The 23,164-nt window shown below is 39.0% G+C and overlaps 1 protein-coding gene across 1 annotated transcript; it reads right to left on the reverse strand.

Annotated features, from left to right (window-relative positions):
- Positions 1-3,235: 3,235 nt before the first annotated feature.
- Aard (alanine and arginine rich domain containing protein) lies at positions 3,236-6,868 on the reverse strand. The gene is made up of 2 exons (XM_042672902.1): positions 6,509-6,868; positions 3,236-3,373 (listed from the first exon to the last, which is right to left on the reverse strand). The coding sequence occupies exons 1-2, from the start codon at positions 6,866-6,868 to the stop codon at positions 3,236-3,238; spliced, it is 498 nt and encodes a 165-aa protein (XP_042528836.1).
- Between the last annotated feature and the right edge of the window lie 16,296 nt (positions 6,869-23,164).

Raw genomic sequence — 23,164 nt, forward strand, 5'->3', positions numbered from 1 at the left:
TGCAGCGTAGAACTGTGTCATTTGAAAAAACCCAAGTACCATATTTTCCTCAGAAACCCGTCTTTAGCGTCTCTTCCTTTGGCCTTCTCTTTCTCCACTCTTGTGACAAACATCTTAACTTTCTCTGGCTCATTTAGTTACTACTTCTCTGATGCATAATTTGAGTTGCAATTATTTTCTCATTTTCCTCTCCAGCTGGCACTAGTCTTGGTTGCTTCCATCTTGTACATCTTTAACATGTCACACTGTTGCCCTAGCTTATTGAAAAACCCTGGAAAGAGGGAAACAGTAACCAAAGTCAGTGCGTTCTCATGTCTCTAAAAAGCTGCTGGATGCCTGTGTGCTAGCTAGCACTGATAGAGTGGAACTCTAGCAAGCCAGCAGTGCACAGCTGGGCGCTATTTCAAAGAAAAAGTTGGAAGACACCATTTCTCTCTCTCTCTCTCTCTCTCGCTCTTTCTCTCTCTCAACACACACACACACATGTGCATGCATGCATGCATGTGTGCATGCACCACACGCACACGAAGGTAAGCTGAGTGCCATTGACTTCTGCCTGTTACCTTAGCTACTCAGAGGCTGAGATCTGAAGACTGCAGTTCAAAGCCAGCCTGGGCGAAGAAGTCCTTGAGGCTTTTATTCCAATTAACCACCAAGAAGCCAGAAGTGGAGCTGTGGTTCAAGTGATAGAATTGCAGGGGGGAGGAGGGGAAGCCAACTGAGAGCTCAAAGCCCTGAGTTCAAGCCCCATACCAGCATAAAAAGGGAAGGGTAGGGATAGGAAGGTGGCTCAGTGGTAGAGTGCTTCCCTCTCATGCATAAGGCTCTGGGTTCAATTCCTCAGCACCACATAAGCAGAAAAAAGCCGGAAGTGGTGCTGTGGCTCAAGTGGTAGGGTGTTAACCTTGAGCTGAAGAGCTGAGGGACAGCGCCCAGGCCCAGAGTTCAGGCCCTACAACCCCCCCCCCCCCCGACACACACACACACACACACACATAAGGGAAGGGTAGAGAAGGGAGATATACTGGATCAGAAACAGAGCATGACCATTTAGTAATGACAGTGTCCCCTGCTGTAGGCTTTCGCTGTATTTTACACAGCTGCAATGAGCGGCCACCTCCCCTGACTATAACTTCCACAAATAAGATACTTTAGGGACAAAGATTTGTTGTTCTGTTTCTGTATCTGTGTCCCCCTACAAGATGCGGTGACTTAAGCTTAGCTCTGAAAGGAGACAAATAAAAAACCAAAATTTTGCAACAAAACAATGGATTTTTTTGTCTGAAAATGGAGCATCACTGCATCCATTTTCAGACATTTTCATTTGCATTTCAATCTTTTTATATCCAATATAGTACGTTGTCAGTATAATTAAATTTCTTAAATGAATACTAACCAATATCAATCTGTAACTTGTTTGTACAAACTTAAATACAACAGTTTGCATGTTTTCTACACATGTCACAAGTTTATAAATGACAATTTTTAAAATGTACCTAAGACTAACTTTCCCAAACATCTAACTAGATGCTTTTGCTAAAAAAAAGCAGGTCCCAAGGAACTCCACCAACTCCTTTCTCAAAAGTTTTATGGAAGTAAAAAGAAGAAACAAATAAATTTGTTCTACAAATATGATTATGATTTTAGTCTTGAATTATATTTACAGGTCAAGAGGCCATATTGGGGGAGTGCGGAAGAATCTAGTGATCAAAAATCAGAGTGGTAAGCTGATTGTAGTAGCTCTGAAATCATATATACTCAGGAAGTGGAGATTGGGAAGATTATAGTTTGAAGTCAGCCTGACCAGTAAGTTCATGAGACTCTGTCTCAACCAATAAAAAGCAGGGTGTAATTCACTCATATGCTTGCTGTCATGCCAGCTACATGGAAAGCCTTAGTAGGAGGATTGCTATCCAGGCCAATCCATTCCAAAAGTAAGACCCTATTAAAAACTTAACAAAAGCAAAAAGGGCTGGAGGCATGGCTTAAGTGGTAGAGTACCTATATAGCAAGTGCAAGACCCTGAGGTCAAGCCTCATTACCACCAAAAATAGATATCAGAATGCTTTCTACTGTTCATCAGACAATGTTCTCAAATTTGAACAAAGCAATCCCTCATTCCCACAGAGGGAAAAAAAAGAGGAACAAAAAGGAAATGAAGTTAAAGACAATTTTCTTTTTCTTCCTCTTTTCCTCTTTAAAATGTTTTTGTTCCTTTCTTTCTTTGTTTTTGTTTGTTTTGCTGCTAGGGACTGAGTTCCATGTCTTCAACGTGCTAGACTCACTCTGCCATAATCTACATTTCACTCTAGCAGTTATTTCAAAAAGAGAAAGGCCATTTCCTCTTGTTTTCTCTTGCCTTCTGATTTTTAGTAATACATCAATTGGTACAGTTTTTATTTTATACGTATTAACCATTACAAATATCAATTAGGCCAGCCACTATTTTTATTCACTTATTTTACATTAAAATGACAGCAAGGTATAGTTAGACAGTAAGAACTATTTTAACTTCCAATAACTAGAAAAAAGGAATTGTATTAGTTAAGAATCTTTCAGATCCAACTCATGAAACTTCAACTTGAGTCAGCTTAGGCAAACGAGTATTTCTGTAAGAATGATGGAAAAGTCCAGGTATCTAATCAACAGAGCCTGGGGTTGACACAGCTCAACCACAAAGAGAAGAAAGCCCAACACCTTCCCTCCCATTGGTCCCTTCAGTGGTTCAGCCCCTTTCTTAGACTTTGAGCTTTCCCGTTTGATGGCCACATCCAGAGGACAAATCACCTCAAGGGCACAATTCGAACCCAGGATCCAAGTAAAGGTAATTCTCAATAAAAGAAGAGGCATTAAACAGGCTAGTAACCAGACAGTACAAGAATAAATAATCAGGAAAAACAAAAGCAAGCCCAGATTTGAAAGCTCAGCTATGTCAAAGAAAGAAGATAACCTAACATCGAATACTAGAAGTTAGTATTAAGGCACTCCTTGATGCTTTCTGGGGAAAAAAAATCCTTTAAAAAAGTAATAAAAGCAAAGAATAAATATTTTAATGGTAACATACTATACTATTTTTTCTCTTCCCTTTCTTAGATGATTTTGGTCTACAAAATGCCCTTCAGTTTTCATGCAAAGTATCCATAATGTTGGTTTTAGGATTGTTTTTGAGTTAGATATGGTGTATTTTTAGGGTTTTTTAGGGTTCAGAATTGGTCCAAAAATATCTATGCTATGTTTAAGATTCAGATTCCAAGTCTCCATGCTCCAGATTCTCAGGAGTCTCCAGTTCATGTTCCTCTTGCAACTGCAACATTTTCAAGTTTAACTCCAGTAATGTTCTGGTCAGCTGATGGCTCTGGAAACGCATATCCAGCTACAAGTTTGGAAGAAAATAAAGACTTTGATTAGGTTGAGAGACCAATCAAAGGAAACCACTTTCTGACACCACAGGAGAAAGAACAGGAAACGAAGATATCAAGAAAGATGTGTTTCTCCTCTTTTTCTCCCATTCTGAGTATGTGGCCTGGCTATAAAACGGACTTCTCTATCTGACAAGGTAAAATCCAGATATATAAATTGCTTTGGAAATGGCCTTGAAATGAAAACAAAACTAGCTGATGCACAAAGCTGTCCATATGAAAAATACCTGGGCACGAAAGGCTATTTTCCAGCAATGGCATGTGAGCCGTGGTGAAATCATTTATCTTTATGAGTTTTCCCAGCCACAGGGTAACTGCCCGGGGCCATCTGAGTGTTCCAGACCTGAGACCATTTACTTGATTACTTGTCATTTCAAGTTTTCAGGATTAAAATGCCTCCCTAGTGAACAAAAACATTTAATGACACCTTCAAGGCACATGTATAGTTGGGTGTACTTATATAATCGAATGCTTTTCACTCTAGGATGCAATCTATTATAGAGCAAGGCTGATTTATACTCTCCTTCCAGAGGAGTTTGTGATGGTCCTCAAGTGTTAAAATAAATTTTTTAATATCTCTCTAGGGAAGATCACCTAGGAGGCAATCTCACAAAGTTTAGTCTAATATAATCTTTGTATTATCACCTAAAACTAATGATCAGCTACTTGCAAACATCTTCAATTGGGGGTTTGTGTGATGTGCATCATAAGAAACATATTCTCTCTGTTTAAAATTCTTTATCAACTCATCAGCAGTCACCAGGACATTATGTTAGGAGAAAGCAAATACTATGTTGGCTGTCCCTTCTCATTTTGCGAAATAATGCTATTGGGAAAAATATCTTTTCTATTTTCCTCTAACATGATTTTTTGTTGTGGTTTGGTTTGGGAAAAAAAATAAGACAGATGGGCATCTGCCAAACAGATAGTAATGGTAACCTCACAGCACAAACACCAAACGCCACGGCACCTTGTCTGTAAGATTTCATTCTCTAATGCATCCCCAAAGCTCTAGGTTCCTGCCCAGACCCGAGTTTCCAGCTTTTTTCTTGGCATTTTCTCCCATGCCAACTCCCACTACAGGTGTTCAGACACCTTGCAAGTCCCTGAGGAAATACTATGCTAAGCCACACCTCCTGATCCCTTTAAGACTTCTTTGGTCATTTCTCTTTCCACTGAACACATATGCTAGTTCTTCCATAACTGCATGAGCAGGTGCTAAGTGCCCTTGTTTGCATTTCAACAATATCCATGCACATGTCTCTCATAACACACAGGCTAGACTACAATGATACTGCTGAGAGTAGAGTTTGTTACTTGTTCCTGATTGTATCCCCAATTATGAGTGTACACATGGAAGAGTCTCTGGGTTCCTTAAAAGCCTGAGTGAATGAAAGGATAAATGAGTGAATTGATATATATCTGTCCTCTACTTTCCCACTAAGAACCAAGGAGCAAAATTGTTGATAATTATTTACTAAAGTATGTATAATTCACACTTATTTAGGGCATTCAAACACCAATGGTCTTTAAACTTTACTTTCACTATAGATCTCTTTCAGAGTTTAGAGAAAGCTGTGAACTCTCCCTGAAGAAAACAAAATGCATGCCACGCACATAAAACCTTTTTCAATTTTAGGCTTATGGAATACCTAAAATCCACTCAGAGACCCTAGAAACTAATATGTTCCTCTTAGAGGACTAGGCACACAGAAAACAGTAGAAATAACAACATGACTTTAAATTAACTGGACTTGTTCATCATTATTCTTTCCATAAATCTCATCCTGACAGAGAGTATATGCATATATGTGTGTGTGAATGTTCTACAGGTATCAAGCTGATAGCGTATTATCAGGAACTACTTCTAGATTTGACAATATTGAGCTCAAATATCCACTCTTGCTTCTTCCTCATGAACAATCAGCCAACAATTAGCACTTTTGTGACAATGTTGACCAATGACCATGACCGAGGCACATCTAATTTCCCCCTTCTCCCTCTCCCTCTCTCCCTCTCCCTCTCTCCCTCTCTCTCTATATATGTATATATGTGTGTATACATATATATACACTTTTTGACATAATCCTCAAATTCTATAATTTTTCACATAGGAGCAACATATAGTACTTACAGTGGAGGCACTTCTCATAATGCTATCTCATATTCTTACAGCAATTCTATGAGTATTATCTCCAGGTAAATGAACAAGTTCACATTTGGTTCTTAATTCTCCCAAGTCATTGGTGTTAGCTAATGCTGGAGTTCAAACTCTCCTCTGGTTTATTCTCTATCTTCTCCTAGTCCCTGGATACCTTCCTTACCCAAAATTCTTAGCTGTAGAGTAACTTACTAGAACATTAAGGTGCAGGGGTGTCTCATAGCTCCAGTATGGTCTCCTTGCTGGGTTTAACTATAAATGACTTGAGATGCAGATAAAGGTAAAGACACATTGTGGGTCAGTAATACAGAGAGGCTCCTGAGCTAGCCAGCTTGGCACCCAGCCCAAAGCACAGGCCTGGTGTCTAAGAAGATGGTTTCTTTGTTTAACTTAGATTCCGGGTTTAAACTGTGGATGACAATGGGGTAGCAATTCTATTAGCATTCAGTGCCAAAGAGAACTTTCCATGTCAAGCCTCCATTACCCAGGTTCATAAGCAACACTGCTTTAAAGCCTGAAGTGCTTGTCTTTTTTTCAGATCGCTTAATTTAGAAAGTTTTTCATTGAACAGGGGCTATCTAAAATGCCTACGTATGTTTCCTCCTCTTTCAGTCTTCACTAACCTGCTTAATGTTCCAAAGCTGCAGTGTTACACAAGGCCTTATTGTGTAAATATGGTGTGTAGATTAGGTAAAATGGGCGTCAGCGTTGAGGACCGCTTTCCTCCCAGGTGGCTGATGGCACGGTTGGTGCACACATCAGAGCTGTGGAAGATCGGAGGCTAGTGACCTCTCCCCTGCCCCCCGCCTCCGGGAGCAACTCCTGTCCCTACCCCCCAAGTCCTTAGGTGGGCTATGCCATCCTAAAACGGGGGGTGATGGCCCCCGAGAGAGCTGTGGAGCGCCAGTCGCACCGCCCGCGCGCTCACCAGCTCCGCGCGCAGCTTGGCCAGAGCGCACTGCACGCGCGCCCCGCTCGGCTCTTCCCGCGCCCGGATCCGCTCTTCCCGCGCCGCCGCCGCCGCCGCCGCCGCCGCCGCCTCCCGCGCGCGCCGAGAACCCCCGCGCGCCACCACCCGCTGGAAGACGCGCACCAGCCGCCGGCCCAGGTCCTCCAGCCGCCAGCTGGCCGGGGCGCTCGGATCCTGCACGTGGTTGCCCGTGTCGCCCCCGAAGGTATCATCACCCGTCGAAGGAGAGCCTGGAGACCAAAGGCCAGCCCTACCCGGGACTCCAAGGAGTCTCCGGGTGCTGCGCTGTCTGGACTGGCTCAGGTCCCCCAGGCCCATGTTGGAGACGCAGAGTCTCCCTTCCAACGTCTGCTAGCGATGTGGCTGCACGTGTGAGCCCTAGGGATTGAGGTCAGGCCCGGGGCGGGGGAACTCTCGCGCGGGGCGGGACGGTGCGAGGGACGCTGTGACTGCGCAGCCACTCGCGGCGACCTGGCTCCAACCCCTCTACTGCCCTTGAACTGCGGCGGGAGGAGGCGGTTCCCTCCGGTAGAAGTTTCCTCATTTTCCTCATGCTCTTTGGGGTGGAGACTAAGGAAGGAGGCTTGGACACTGAGCTGTGGGCAAGTAGGTGATGTTGAGATGCAAGCAGGTTTGGACCCAATGGTGAACTGTGTTGACACGAAGCCCTCCAGGTTGCTTTGACTGCTGAATACTCGGCTTTTAAACTATTTCTGACTGAACGGTCTGCCAAACAAAGGCTAATCTGATCCCTTTCCTCTCCCCAGGAATTGCCCACCAATTGAGAAAAGACATCGAATTACTATTTCTTCTTTCCTTCTTTTTTTTTTCTTTTAGGAATAATTCTATCTTTAAGTAGTTGTACAAAGGAGTTGTCATTCAACAAAGCAGTTTATGAATACACTGCATCTTGATCCCTTCCAATATTTTCACCCACCCCCTCCTAACCCTCCCTTTCCCTCACGTTTCTTAATTTTTAGGTTGTGCATTGAATGTGTTGCCCTTTATGAAAGCAGTTTAGGTATACATTGCATCTTGAGCTGTGTCATCCCTTCAACATCCCCCTTCAACCCACCCTCTCCCTTGTATTCTCAATTCTGTGGTATATACAACTTAGTCTTGCCTGTAGTCTCATTTCCCTCTTCATTCTGCTCCCCTTTCCCCCTTGGCCTTACCTGGCTGTGAATGGTCTTACTAGTGAGTTATCCCAGGCCATTCCCTCCTGCTGGAATTCTGAAATTCAGTGTTCCCTCCTACCCTTGGCTCCTTGACACCATGTCCAATTTATGAAGGGCGTGAAATAAAAATCAAAGCATCTTACTCCAAAGTGTGCAGTTTTATAAAGACCAGTGTATTCACGTCCCAACATTACGTATGTCCTCTATCCATGAACATAGTCTACACCTCGCAATGGTTTACAACCTAACCCCAATGATTACCTGTCATTGTGTATCTCTCAAAGTCTCTAGAAACATTGGAGGATGTGTTGTGTTGGTGGATATAGAAAATACATATAGTCCACCACTTAGCAATAGAGTATAAAGTTCAATTTGGGTTGGTTTGGTGGTTGGTTGATGGAACTTGAAAATCAGGCCTTGTTGCGGCTGGAAAGGGGGCTCAGTGGTAGAGTGCTTGCCTTGCATGCAAGAGCAGCACCACATGAGCAGAAAAAGCTGCCACAAGTGGCACTGTGACTCAAGTGGTAGAATGCTAGCTTTGAGCTGCAGAGCTCAGGGACAGTGCCCAGGCCCAGAGTTTAGGCCCCATGACTGAAAAAAAAAGAAAAAAAGAAAAATACATCAGCCCTTGTCAAGGAACTGTGTAAGTGTTTAAAATGAGTTTTCCACCATGACTTTTCACTTGTGTTCCCAGATCATTTACTTCAACAAGAATTTCTGTGAAGTTCAATTTAATTCAACAAAGAATGAATGGCTGCTGTGTGGTGTGGAGTGTTGTACCTTGTGAGGAAATACAAAAAACAAATAAGACATAGATTTTGTCTCCAGGAGCTTAGAGCCCAGGATTCATTCATTCAACAGTGTTTACCTTATGTCACATTATGTACCAATTATGACCCACCATGCTCAGGCTACAGAATAAACCAAAGACACAAAACTGTGTTCTAAAATGGACTGGTTTGTGCACCCTTGGGCAGCACATATACTAAAATAGACTAATTTTACCACAAATAAATGGTTTTCCTGCCATAGACTGCTTTTTCAGCTAAGGTTCACTTTGAATTTTATGATATTATTTTCTTTTACATGAGCAAAGTGAATTGAAAGTTAGAGAGTTAGGAATTAATAATACAGACATTCAAGGTAAGAAATACATTAGGTATCTATTCCTGCCCAACAAATTATTTCCAATTTGACTTAAAAACAGTAATATTAATTTCCCTGGTGATTTCTTTGGTTTCCCAAAATGTTACATGTTTTTATTTTACATTTTAAACATATGATATACTTATATACATATTTATATATTCTATATTTATAAATATAAATAAAACATATATGTATATAATATTTGAGAAACCACAAAACTTACAAGGATAATTTATATATAACATGTAATATAATAATTTATACACATTCATATTTTCACACATGGGTACTTAGCATTTCTTATATTTTTCATTTCTGTTTGAATTCTGTATTTTATTTTTCTTCATTTGAGTTCAAGGCTGGCCTTGAACTCGAAATTCTCCTACCTCAATCTTCCAAATACTGGGATTGCAGGTATGTGCCACCACATCCAGTTGATAATATTTTTCTTATTTCTAATTGATACAAAAACTTTACACATATTTATCTCATCCTATATGATGTTGCAACATGTGATGTTCAAATCAGAATGAGTATATCTATCTATCTATCTGAACACTTCATGGTAAGAAAGAAAGAAGAAAAGAAAGAAAGAAAGAGGGAGAGGAAGGAGGGAGGGAGGGAGATTGGGAAGGAGGAAGGAAAATCTTTCTTCTAGATTTTTTTTTTTAAATACGCAGGCCATTGCTATAGTCACTCCACTGTGCGAGAGTACACAGACTTATTTTTCCTGTCTTACATAAGTTCGAACTCATTGATCTGTGCCTTTTTCCACCCTTCTTATCCCCCACCTTCCCCAGTCCCTATAACCAACATTCTGCTTACTTTCTATGAGATCAATATATTATGGATTTCACATACAAACAAAATCATGCAGCACATGCCCTTCTTCACCTGGCTTATTTCCCTTAAAATAATGTCCTCTGTCATGGATGAAAATCCATGACAGATTTCACCCTTGTTATAGCTAAATATTATTCTGTTCTGTATATTTGCCATTTTCTTTATCCATTTATCAGTTGATGGATTCTTAAGTTGTTTCTGTCTCTTGATGGTTATGTGTACTGTTGCAGTAAACACTGGAGTGCAGCTGTCTCTGACATTTTAACTTCCATTTCCTTTGGACACATACTCAGGAGTTTGGTGCCCCATCTTTTATTAACTCACAGAACCTTTGAGGCCCATCTTGATTTGCCCCACGTGGCATCCCCTCCACATCTCTGATCTCATCCCCTTCCACACACCCTGGCATCTTTAATGTCTCCATCTCGGGGCATTTGCTTTGTTGTGGTCATGGTCCTGTTCATACAACAGAAGCCAAACAAGGCTGGCATTCTGTACACAAAATTCCAATGTCATCTCTGAATCTCTCTAAAGAAAATCCTAAGAGGGGCTGGGAAGGTAGCTCAGTGGTAGAGCGCTTGCCTTGCATGCATGAGGCCCTGAGTTTGATTCCTTAGCACCACATAACCAGAAAAAAACAAAAGCCGGAAGTGGCGCTATGGCTCAAGTGGTAGAGTGCTAGCCTTGAGCTGAAGAGCTGAGAGACAGCACCCAGGCCCAGAGTTCAGGCCCATGACCGGACCTAAAAAAAAAAAAAAAAAGAAAATCCTAAGAGTATTATGTCATTTGCAGGGAAATGGATGAACCTAGAACAAATGCTAAGTGAGGAAAGCCAACCTCACAAAGACCTTCTCTCATGTGAGGAAGCTAGATCTAAACTACAACAGAACGTGATAAATTATCCAGGACTGTAAGCGTTCACACGCGGTGAGACCAAAGGAGCATATTCTTAGGAAAAGAACACAAAGGCACATCTGGTCATAAAAGTTAATATTTATCAAAATGAACTCCAGTAATTGGAAATGAGTTTTTTTTCTTCATTGTCTTTTGTTTTGTTTTTGTCTTGTTTGTTCCTTTAGCTGTCTTTGGGAGGACAAAGGGGGGCAGAAATGGAGGGACAAAAGAGTGGTATTCACTAGACACTATACTGACCTATACAACTGTGGGTAGGGATGGGAGGTAAAAACTGGGAGAGAGCGAAGGAAGGGGTGACACCATCCAAAAAGAAATGTACTCATTACATGATTTATGTAACTGCAACCCCTATGTACATCAACTTTATAATAACAATTTTTTAAAATTTTAAAGATTCATTACTTAGGATAAGGCATAGGAGAGCTACACCTATAATTCAAACAATTCAGGACAAGGAAGTAGAGAATCACTGTTTTAGGCCAACTAAGGCAAAAATTAGTGTAAGACCCTATAGGAAAAGGGAATTGAAAACAGAAGAACTTGGAGTATGAATCAAGTGGTAGAATGCCTGTGTGAGACCCTGAGCTCAACCCCTTATATAAATAAATAGATAAATAAATAATAAAGTGTACCTCATTTCTACCTCACTCATACAACATATCTTTAAGTCATTTCTACCTCTTTTCTTGCCTGGTCACTTTTTTGTGGAAAATTTGGACCCTAAATTTTTCTGTTTTCTGTCTGTGCCATGGGGCCACAGCTTTGCTCTTCAGCCATCCTTCTCATAATTGTTCTTTTAAGCTCTGTGTGTACCCTCTGCAAATAGAATATCCCTGAATACTCTTTGCCAAAAAAAAATAAATATTTTCTAGGCTTCAGGGAAAGATAATTTTCCTTATAAGTTCTTAAATATTCCTAATATTTTTTCATGAAGTATTTAGTATCTTGGCATATTCAGGAGTTTGAGAAGAATAAGGTAATATCATTTTCTGGTTACCTAATAGTAAAAAAAAAAATTTTGGTTATGGAATGTCCAAAATGTAGAATTGCCTTTCTGACTTACTTTACCAGAATTCTGGAATCAAAGACATCCTGCCTCTACTTTGTATAAATACCAGGCTAATTTGTTCACAAGTAAGATAAACATAAAGTTTTCCCCAAGGGTCCTAAGCTAAGTTCAAAACAATTTAAATGTTATCCCTGGCTTCCTTTACATGAGATATAGCTGAATTTCTTGCTATAAAGACATGTCACCAAATGGTGCATCTGTAAGCATCACAGACCTGTGCGTCTAAAAGATATAGGGGAATGTGTATTAGGATTTCAAAGAACTAAAGTTGGAAATGTCAGCAATGATATCAGCATAGCCATTGACCATTCCAATGGGTTAGACAACCATTATAAATCATTAGTGACTAGATGGAATGATACAATTATCATTGTATCCCCTAAGTGTATATGATAGGATGCTTTATTGTTCATTATGATGTCTGCCTCTCCGTAGAAAGATCATATTTCTCCACCCTTCTGACCTCCGGCTGAGCAGTGAGACTTTGCTTAAGAGCAATGGATAGTAAACAAAAGGGACAGGTTCTACTCGTTAGGAAAAAAATTAGACACCATCATACAATTCACATCTCTTTATCTATATCCTCGGCCTTGGAATGAAGAGCTCACCAAGGTAAGAAGCTGGCCAGATTTGGGATATTGTTTCAGTGAAAAATAAATGAGTAGAATTCATGAAGCTTTATATATTTGCTACTTTGAAAACCCTAACATATTATTCTTTTTTTTTTTTTTTTTTTTTGGGTCCGGTCATGGGGCCTGAACTCTGGGCCTGGGCGCTGTCCCTCAGCTCTTCAGCTCAAGGCTAGCGCTCTACCACTTAAGCCACAGCGCCACTTCCGGCTTTTTTCTTTTTGCTTATGTGGTGCTGGGGAATTGAACCCAGGGCCTCAGGCATGCAAGGCAAGCGCATTACCACTGAGCCACCTTCCCAGCCCCTAACATATTATTCTTGTTTCCATTCTATCTTCTTTCCCTAAAAGTGGAGTGCAAAAGTACTCATCCAAAACACTAAATGCCCTGGTAAATGGAAGTTTCATTGCTGGAATCATCACTGCAAAGACATGTACAGAAATTATTTGTACCAGAGAAGAAAATATTACTTGTTAGAAGATAAGCAAAAGTCCTAATAACTTTCCAAATATACTTGCACTTTTATTAAATGAATTATGACAATTGGATATAAAATATAGGTCACATTAACAATTTTATTGACAGAAAATATGTAGCTCCTATAGAAGGTACTATATAATTTGACACTGTCATTTTATTGTCTGAGAAGATTAGTAGAGCCTTGCTTCTGCACCAAATATGAGGGTTCTGTTCTTTTAAAGTAGTTTTGATTATTTGTCTCATCTTTGTACTCTTTACCTTGAAGACATTTCTATCACAGTCTGCTACAATTCATCAACACCTGACACCTTTTACGTTGAGACACTGGAAAATTTATGGCACTTTTCTGCAAGGTTTTTTGTGTACTATGATATCCAAGAGTTTTGAGAAATAAAGTAGTAGTCAAATCTATTTAAACAAACTCTGGTAGGCTAACATTGTTTTGATTTGTTGTGTTTAAAAATACAGTAGTCCTTGAATAACTATTTTCATTTGCAAGTTTGATCCTGAAAGTTCTACACACTTTGAAAATAAGATCTGGAAAGCCCATCATTTTTCATTTTACAACTGAATTCTGTATGTAAAATTGAAATATTATCCACTGCTACTCAGCCTGTACTCGTTGAATTGGATCTTAGTGCAATGACACTCACAGACACTGAAGCAGAGAAGTATGTCAACAATCACATTATTTTTGTGATTAGTGACATGGATTAAAATTTTAAAGGTGGTAATTGCCAAAAAAATCTTTAGTATTTATAGTAGGCAGCCTCTAAAACAACTTCCATACCCCTGCCTAGATGCAGTGACTCATTCCAACAGAGAAGAGCAAAAGGCATGTTGTTTCTGACAGGCGTGGCATTAAAAAATTCTCCTTACTCACTCTCTCAGCTATTTTGCTCACTTGCTCTGGGGAGAATAGCTGTTATGCCAGGAGTTGCTCCGTGGAAAGACCTCAGTAGCAAAAACCAGATGATGGAGGTACCTTGTCAGCAGCCAGAGAGGAGTTGAGGCCCTCGGTCTAGTGAGCCATGAGGATCTGACTTTTGGCCCAATCAGGTGAACGAGCTTGGCTGGGGACCCTCCCCCTCTGGTGCCTTCGGACGACACTGTAGCCCCACGTAGTTCCATCATTGCATCCATATGAGAGACCTTGAGGCAAAGGAAGACACAGATTCCTAACCATGGCAATTTTGAAATAATCAATGTCTGTTAACCTAAGCTTCTAAGTTTGAGGATAACTGACATAGAATACTTAAGTGTTTGAATGCTTTTCTTTGTCCACTATGTGGCAAGACGACAAATGGAATATAAGAACATACGTACCTAATTCATGATCTCAAATATTTCGGCATCTAGTGGGAGAGGTAAATATGTTCGCAACTCACATCCAGGGTTCTACAACCGGAGGGTAACAACTGCATTTGAAGATGTCGTCTTTGTACTGACACGCACCACACTTACTGTGCATCAGTGGGTTATTGGCCCATTTTCTTCTTTCGGTTTGTCTCCAGTGCCCCCTAGTGATTGCAAAGTCTACTTCATAATTCATTCAAGAGTCCATTCTTGGCCACCTAATGGCAAGCAACTTCAGGCAAAGCAAGGCAAGATAAATCCATTGTCACTTCTTGGTGACCTTCAATTGCCTACTTAGTACAACTAAATTATTAAAGAATATAAGCTGTAAAACAAGCATGGTTTTTCAAGTGTAGGCAGGCATGTTTTTCAGATGTATTTTAGTTGGTTTTGGTTTTTTTTTTTACTGGTCCTGGGGCTTGAACTCAGGGCCTGGGCATTGTCCCTGAGCCTCTTTGTGCTCAAGGCTAGTGCTCTACCACTTGAGCCACAGTGCCACTTCCAATGCAGATGTATTTTAAAGACGGTTAAAAAAATAAGTGCCAAATTATAAGCAATGGTTACCTACAGGGCCTGGATGTACTTAAAGCAGGAAACATTCTTTTTTTCTTTTTTTGTCTTTTTGTTTTGGCACTAGGGACAAAACCCAGGACTTTGTATTTGCTTAGGCAAGCACTTCGCCATTGAATTACATCCCAGCTCAGAAAACGTATTAACTCTGTATATTTCTTCAGAAGTGCAAGCTTTGGGGCACACTTTAAAAGTTCATGTCTTCTGCCAGGAGATCACCTCTGGCCTATATCCACTTGATCAGAACCCAAATCTTTAGAAGAATTGTATTTCTCACTTCACTACTTTGTTCTAATTGGATGAAGAAATGAGAGGCATTGTTCCTTATGTTTCAATTACGTACCAGCATTCCATTTTATAGGGTCCTCCTATACAGGATTACAGTTTAGAGTCATAACAACCTTGACAACCTTGGTAGACAGTAGCAAAAGACGAGAAATGATCATGCATGTAATCAAAAAGCCAGATGGTTCAAAGGGACATGATGCTAAGAAGAAACAGTGGCACTCCATGTTATAATTGGTTATTTTAAGAAAATCACCAGCTACTTGGAGGCAGAGCTCTGGAGGATCACTGTTCATTGTGAGCACTAGAAAGATGTGGTAAGATCCCATCCCAACTAACTCAACAAGCCAGACATGGTGGTCCATGCCTGTAATCCCAGCTATGCAGGGAATATACCTAGAAGGATCACTGTTCAAGGTGATTCCTCCCCCCTCACCAAAAAAAAAAAAAAAACATAAGCCCCTATCTGAAATAATAACTAAAGCTAAAAAGGACTGGGATATGGTTCACATCCCGGGCCTTACTGACTACTAAGAAGTGATTCTTTGAGAGGAAAACTAATTTGTAATTGTGCTAACAAAAACATTAAAGCTAGAAATTGCAAAATCAATAATTTAACAACCCATAATTTTAACAACCCTCTAGACAGGAGATCAACAAAGTGTAGAACCGTACAGACATGGATTCTTCACTCACTTGGACTTTTTTGATGTTTTTATTGTAAAGATGCTGTACAGAGGGGTTACAGTTACATGAGTAAGGTAATGAGTACAATTCTTATCAAGCATTGTTACCTCTTCCTTTGTTTTTCCTGTACTATCCCTTCCCTCCCCACCTCCCCAACTCCTCCCTCTCCCCACCCCCACACCAAGTTGTAAAGTTCATTTCCAACATCTCATTGTTACAGTGGGTCAACCTGTATCCTTATTTCAGCATTTTTTGTATTTCCCTTCCCCTCCCCAAATTAGAAAAATGTATATACAAGATGCTTGCCAGTGCTGGGGCCTGAACTCTGGGCCTGGGGACTGTCCCTCAGCTCTTCAGCTCAAGGTGAGTGCTCTACCACTTGAGCCACAGTGCCACTTCTGGCTTTTTCTGCTTAAGTGGTGCTGAAGAATCGAACCCAGGGCCTCATGCATGCAAGGCAAGCACTCTACCACTGAGCCACATTCCCAGCCCCATACACTTGGACTTTGACTCTGCAAGACAAAGAAAAGCATTCAAACACTTAAATTAGAAGCTTAGGTTAACAGACATTGTTTTTCCACAATGATTCTACTTATCTTCTACTATAATTCTTGACTTCAAGAATGCAGGCATATTAGCTGTAGCTCAGGAAGTATCTAAACTGTGATTTGTTGGCTTGCCACAAAGTTGTTATAGTTTTGACCTCAAATCTTTCTTTATATGTAACTCAACTCTACTCACCCACCTTAATTTAGATTTAGAATGTAATTCCTCTTTTTAATTTGATGTTCACATTTTTCTTCAGCAATGTAATTTATTTTATGATTGGCATCTTGGTTAGATTAATTTTTATCATTTATTCTCACATATCTTAACACTTACCCAAAGCTTTATTCTTTTCTGCTTTGATTTAAAAGAATTTATGCATAACTAATGAAATACCCTATCTAGCTAAATTATTCTCATGAAATATTTAATGAAACTACCAGAGAAATGAAATGTATTGAGTTATTTTTAGAAAGTGAATCAAGATAAATTTTAGTCATGAATAACATTATTTCATATGTCCACCCAATTCCTAATAATACTATCCAATTCTTATTACTATTAAACATGGCATTATTACAAGGTCTCTTAATTAATAAAATAAATTATTGCCCCTGGATTTCATAATGTCAAGTAGTTATTAGCAAGACAAAATCTGATTTCATAGTCCAAGAATCATAAAAATTTATTGAGTGGTGCTTAAAAACTAAAATAACTTTGGAAAACTATCTTTGACTTTTAGCTGCGCTATTCAAGTAGAAATTCTCTCAAGCTGGTGAGAATTTTAAAACTATAAAATAAATCTTCTCTGTAGTGATTCACAATTACTAAGTTTTATGTATCAAATTTACAGAGACCCTGCACTAGAGAAAGTTGATTTGACCTGCAAACCAATCATATTGTAATAATAAAACACATTTTTGTTTCCTATTTTAATAAACCCCAAAGAACTATTTATTGAGTTACAATTTAAAAATACAGCTCTCAGGTCAATGAGAGTGTGCTTTTTAGTTAATATATCTGCTAAGCAGAAAAGGATTAATTAGAAAACCAAACTTTCTGGGTCTGGGAAGGTGGCTCAGTGGTAGAGCGCTTGCCTTGCAAGCCTGAGGCACTGGGTTCGATTCCTCAGCACCATATAAGCAAAAAGAAAAAAGCCGGAAGTGGTGCTGTGGCTCAAGTGGTAGAGCGTGAGCCTTGAGCTGAAGAGCTGAGGGGGACGGTGCCCAGGCCCAGAGTTCAGGCCCCACGACCAAAAAAAAAAAAAAAAAGAAAGAAAGAAAAGAAAACCAAACTTTCTACCCCACATAGCAGCTCTTCAGTTGAGTAAAGTTTTAAGAAGCCAATAAGTAGTACACATTTCTTATACTCTTGAGCTTACTACTCAATAATACATAAGTTGATGAAAAGTCATTATTGGAGGAAGAGGTTTGAAAGTGAAGCTGCTATTATTCTGATTGAACTTTAAATCACTACCAACAAAATCGTTTAAATAGGGATACAGGTGGACCCATTGCAACGAGGAGATGTACAAGTCGTTATGTCAAAAACGAACTTTACAACTTTGGTGAGGGGGGAAGGGAGCAGGGAGGATTGGGTGGGTGGGCGTTAGGGGGAGGATGGGAAGGGGAAACGAAGGGGGAGGCTACAATGCTTGATAAGAAATGTGCTCATTACCTTGCCAATGTAATTGTAACCCCTCTGTACAGTATTTTCACAATAAAAAAAGAAAGAAAGAAAAAAGAAGGGATAGTGGGAGAACAATGATTGACAAGAAAAAAAAATTGAAGCCGGGCGCTGGTGGCTCACGCCTGTAATCCTAGCTACTCAGGAGGCTGAGATCTGAGGATCGTGGTTCAAAGCCAGCCCGGGCAGGAGAGACCGTGAGACTCTTATCTCTAATAATCCACCAGAAAACCGGAAGTGGCGCTGTAGCTCAAGTGGTAGAGTACTAGCCTTGAGCTGAAGAGCTGAGGGACAGCGCCCAGGCCCAGAGTTCAAGCCCCACGACCGACAAAGAAAAAAAATTGAATAACCAAGTCTTTAAGGAACCTCAAATCCTCAAGAAACCGCAGGCATCAATGATATTAATTCACTGAGGTGCCATTGAATCTTCATCTTTCTCATAAATTCAGAAAAATCTATGGTTTTCAAGCATATCTAGTTTTTACCTTTTAAGGAAAGGGAGTATAATGCATTGCAACTTTTTACATGCCCTACAAGTAAAGCTTATATAATCAGTATATACTTTAAAGTTTTTAAAGTTTGAAACCAAAAGATAGTAAGTTGTTCACTGCATAAAGTGTATAATAGACAAAAATATAACATCCTCTAACTTTATGCCATACTTATGGGACTTTCAAGCATATAGTGTTAAGTACATCAAAATTGAAAGAGAAAACAGCTTTGTTCAAAACTTATATTGTGCAAGAAAAGACATTGGCTCATGAGATTTTAATCATAGTGAATGTGAACATGGAATTCAGAGGATAAGTGTTTATCTCTGTTCTAACAAACCTCAAGAATGAAAAGAAACTACAGAAGTTTTTAAATAATTTTTATAAAAATGAATGCCCAAAAATTATATAAAAATACAAGTCATAAAACACTACTCAAATCACATCACCTTTATTAATATCAATATATTCCCTCTAATCATTTAACAACTAATATTAAGTCATTACAAAGAGAGTAACAGTCTCTTGAAAAAGTAAAAATATTTTAGTAATATATTAAAATATCAGTGATATTATATTAGTAAATTTTAATAAAATTGCTAAAGTTAATATTTAACCATATATCATTGTATACTGTATGTAACATATTATTAGCATATCGGTGATATTACTGTTGTATATTAGGTATCTATTTGACTTATAACAACAGTATTGTTATTAGTAAGTAGAAATTATTTATCTCCTAAAAGAAATATTTTTAGTGTAATAGTGAAACTCAAAACAAGGCAAGACAAAGTTTAGTTACTGGTGACCTGATAAATATAGTGCCAGCGAGCAGACCACCCTTACACCTTTAGAATCCCTGTTAGCTAGTAAGCATTTAATTTCATAACATGCATCAAAGGACTATGACTTGAATAGTATCATATACTGGTTAGCCCTCAACAGATTGAAAACAGCTGTGGAATACATCTGACCCTTTACCCTGTAGGTTCACGCAACAACAACAACAAAATTCTGGTTGCCTACTAAGCAAGCAAATGAACCACGATCCTGTTCTACATAGTAAACCTATAGTAAACATAGTCAGCTCTTATCAATCTGTAGGAAGAAATTAGACGTTTTTCCTGACAAAATAATGTGTAAACATTTTATGCATTTGACCTAGTGAGGTTTGATGCCTTTAAATTATTGTTTCAGTAATTCTTCCCATGGCCTGTCAGTAATAGTTTTTTTTAAAGATACTATTTTCTATATTCTAACATATTAGCTAAGCATTCTCTAGCCTATAAAATAATCTTACAAACTGAATCTTATAACTGGTCTTCCCCAGATAACAATTTATAAAAATGTTAGTGTCCTGTTGAGGATGGAAGGAACATGTGAAAAGCAGACGAGAAGGCAAGAAGGACTGGAAATGTGGCTCAAGTGCCATCCTAGCAAGTATGAGGCCTGAGTTCAAAATACCAGCATATAAAAATTAAAAAAGTAGACAAGAGCCAGCTTAACACAAGAGCAAAAAAGCTCAAGGACAGCTCTTAGGCCTTGAGTTCAAGGGCACACACACACACACACACACACACACACACACACACACACACACACACACACACACACAAACTGACCCAAGATAAGCTTAATATATAGCAATAATAAATTAAAGAAAACATAATAATTGTTTCAGTGCAGAAAGGTAGGCGTTAACAACCTGGAACATGATTATTTTTTTATTAAAAGCTTAGTGTACTTTAAATGTAGGACAAAACAGAAAAGAATCGATATGAAATTAGCCTATCTTCCAATGGAATTATTTAGTAAATTCCTGTTTTGCACTGTGACTGGTTCTCCTATGGCATCATTAAAGATCTCAGATGAGGAAGAATCAGAGTCAGAGCTGAGTCTCATCTATTTAGAACAATAGGAGCCGTTTTCCATGTTGGGAAGACATGCCTGGGCTTTCAAGCCTTCAGTGAAATAAATTATCTGCAGATAATGTTCACAGAACGTCCATTGCAGAAAGTGCTTAATGGAGAATTTTGTTTATAATTTCTAAAAGGTGAGATTGTTGCCATAAAGGGAAGTACTAGTAGAGAACTTTCTCCTTTTTTTTTTAACCAACTAACAAGTGCTCTTGAAAAGTATCTCTCATCATCTCAAGTCACTTCAGCCTGACAGTCTAATAATGGCATCAGCTCTCTATGATACGAGCTGATAAGTAATTGTCCCCTGCATCATCTCCCTGTTAAAAAAAAAAATTCCTGAATCCCATAAAGACAACTTCTTAAAGTAGGATAAAATGAAAATTGCCTAATTAAATCCATGAGCAAACCACAATCTTTGTCAAAACTAATCTCAGATTAGAAGCAGAGAAGTTTTGTTTTTCATTAGGGAGAAAAACTTTAATTCTACCCTCAATTAAGGACAAACTATGAAACTCAGGTCCATGAACTATTAATTTAACAGATAAGAACTAACTCCCAGATATTTCATGCTGTTCAAAGTGAAGGATTCATTGCCTCTGAGCTACACTCAGAAAACTTCATAGTAAAAGCCTCATTGACACAAGTGAAATAAGAAAATCACTTGAAAGTCCATTTGCTTCCCTACTGGAAACTTTTGACTTCTGTAACAAAAAAAAAAGGAATTACTATACTTTCCCATACATTTATGGATTCAACTCTGTGAATTCAAATACCAATAATATAATTTCAATGGAAATATTAATGATAGAAGTTATTTCTGACATCCTCTACCCCACGTTAGAAAAGCAAAAGACTCCGTATGCTATCCCTTATTTCTTGAAGCAAACTACTTGGTCTCCATGACCTGTGTTTGCAACAAGCCATGAGAGTAATAAATACAATCTGGATAGAGTTGTAAAACCATACTAGAAGTGCTGGGATTATACACCTGAAAGACACTCTTGTCTCTTTTTTTTAATCCCATCTTTGAGCTTCAGGCAGAGTTATTTCATTCCCAAGAGTTATTTCATTCCTGTTAATGTTAGGAAGGATTTACAGGATGCTGCAAAACCAAAATTCTAAGCACTAAGAATTAGCTGACAAGCCTACAAATTGAGTGTCAAATAGACTTCAAAGAGTGAGTCAGCCACTTCCTAATAGACTCTCAGACCTCTCTTAAGTCTCAGTTTCTCAATTTATAGAGATAAGGATGATCTATTCAACACAATATAATTCTATGCTAGAATTCTATACAAGAATCATAGTATTCTATACTAGAATAAATAATACACGTACATAAAACACTATTTCCTTCTGGAAACTGAACAGTGTGCTCATGTCTATCTACTTTCACTTACTTCTCAAAGTATCTTTAACAGAGCAAATGCTAATATTGCCATTGCCATGATTATTAGCAGTAGTATTAATATAGTAGTAGTGACAAATTGCCAATTTATTAAATGCCTACTGATTATAACCAAGAGGTTGGGAAGGGTGTTTTTCAGGTGGATGTGCCAAGAGTTTTACTATTCACATCTATACCTCAACCTTTAGAAAGAGCATGAACCTTTTCTCCTATCTCCTCCCACTACTGGTGAGGATCTATTATTTGAATCACTGGGAGAATATGGAAAGACCGCTCTTCTTTTAATAATTAATTGTTTTTATACATAAAGGTTACAGTTACATGAATAAGGTAATGAGCACATTTTAACCTCTCCTTTGTTTTTTTCCTACTATCCTTTCCCTCCCCTGCCTCCCTCATTCTCCCCATCCTGAAGTTGTAAAGATCATTTCTAATATAGTGTCTTGTGAGTCTCATTGCTGCAATGGGTCATCCTGTGTCCTTGTTTCAGCATTTTGTTATTCCCCTTCCCCTCTCCAAATCAGATAAATGTACATACAAGATGCAGGGTACCAAAATCAAATACAGTGACAGCAGGGGATATACCATAGGGAAAGAACACATATCCCCTGCTGTCACTGTATTTGATTTTGGTACCCTGCAGCTACCCCCTCTTTTGTGATTGTTGAGTGTCTGCAAGTGTTCTAGACTGTGGGAATATGCAGTACATATAAAAGAAATCATTTGCTAGTTTGTATACAGGAGAGAGTGAACTTGGATAATAAACAAACAATGAAAATTACATTGTGTGACAATAAATCTATCCTAATTTCCTCAAGAAAGGAGGATTAAATTACACCCAAAGAGTAATGCCAGTTGTTTCATTAAACATACTAGCCAAGAAAGATCTCCCTGATAAGGTGATATTTGAGAATAACCTGAAGAATGTAAGTCAGAGTCCTGTAGATATCCCAAATAAATGAACAGCAAGCACAAAGACTTTGAGATATATATTCTAGGAACAATTAAACAGGAGCAAGGAGGTTAAGGTGGCTAAGTAGAATAAGTAAATAATATATTCTCTGTGTATATGTGTATGTGTGTGTGAGAGAGAGAGAGAGAAAGAGAGAGAGAGAGAGAGAGAGAGAGAGAGTGTACTGGGGCTTGAACTCAAGAGTCTTGCATTCCCATTTGTTGTGTGTGTGTGTGTGTGTGTGTGTGTGTGTGTGTGTTTGAACTCTGGGCCTGGATGCTGTCCCTCAGCTCTTCAGCTCAATGCAAGTGCTCTACCACTTGAGCCACAGTGCTACTTCTAGTTTTCTGGTGATTTATTGGAAATAAAAGTTTCATGGGCTTTCCTGTCCGGGCTGGCTTTGAAACACGGTCCTCAGATCTCAGCCTCCTGAGAGCTAGGATTATAGGCA

Source organism: Dipodomys spectabilis, unplaced genomic scaffold (genome assembly GCF_019054845.1).
Source record: "Dipodomys spectabilis isolate Male_0828 unplaced genomic scaffold, ASM1905484v1 ptg000783l, whole genome shotgun sequence".
In the NCBI taxonomy this organism is placed as follows: Eukaryota; Metazoa; Chordata; class Mammalia; order Rodentia; family Heteromyidae; genus Dipodomys; species Dipodomys spectabilis.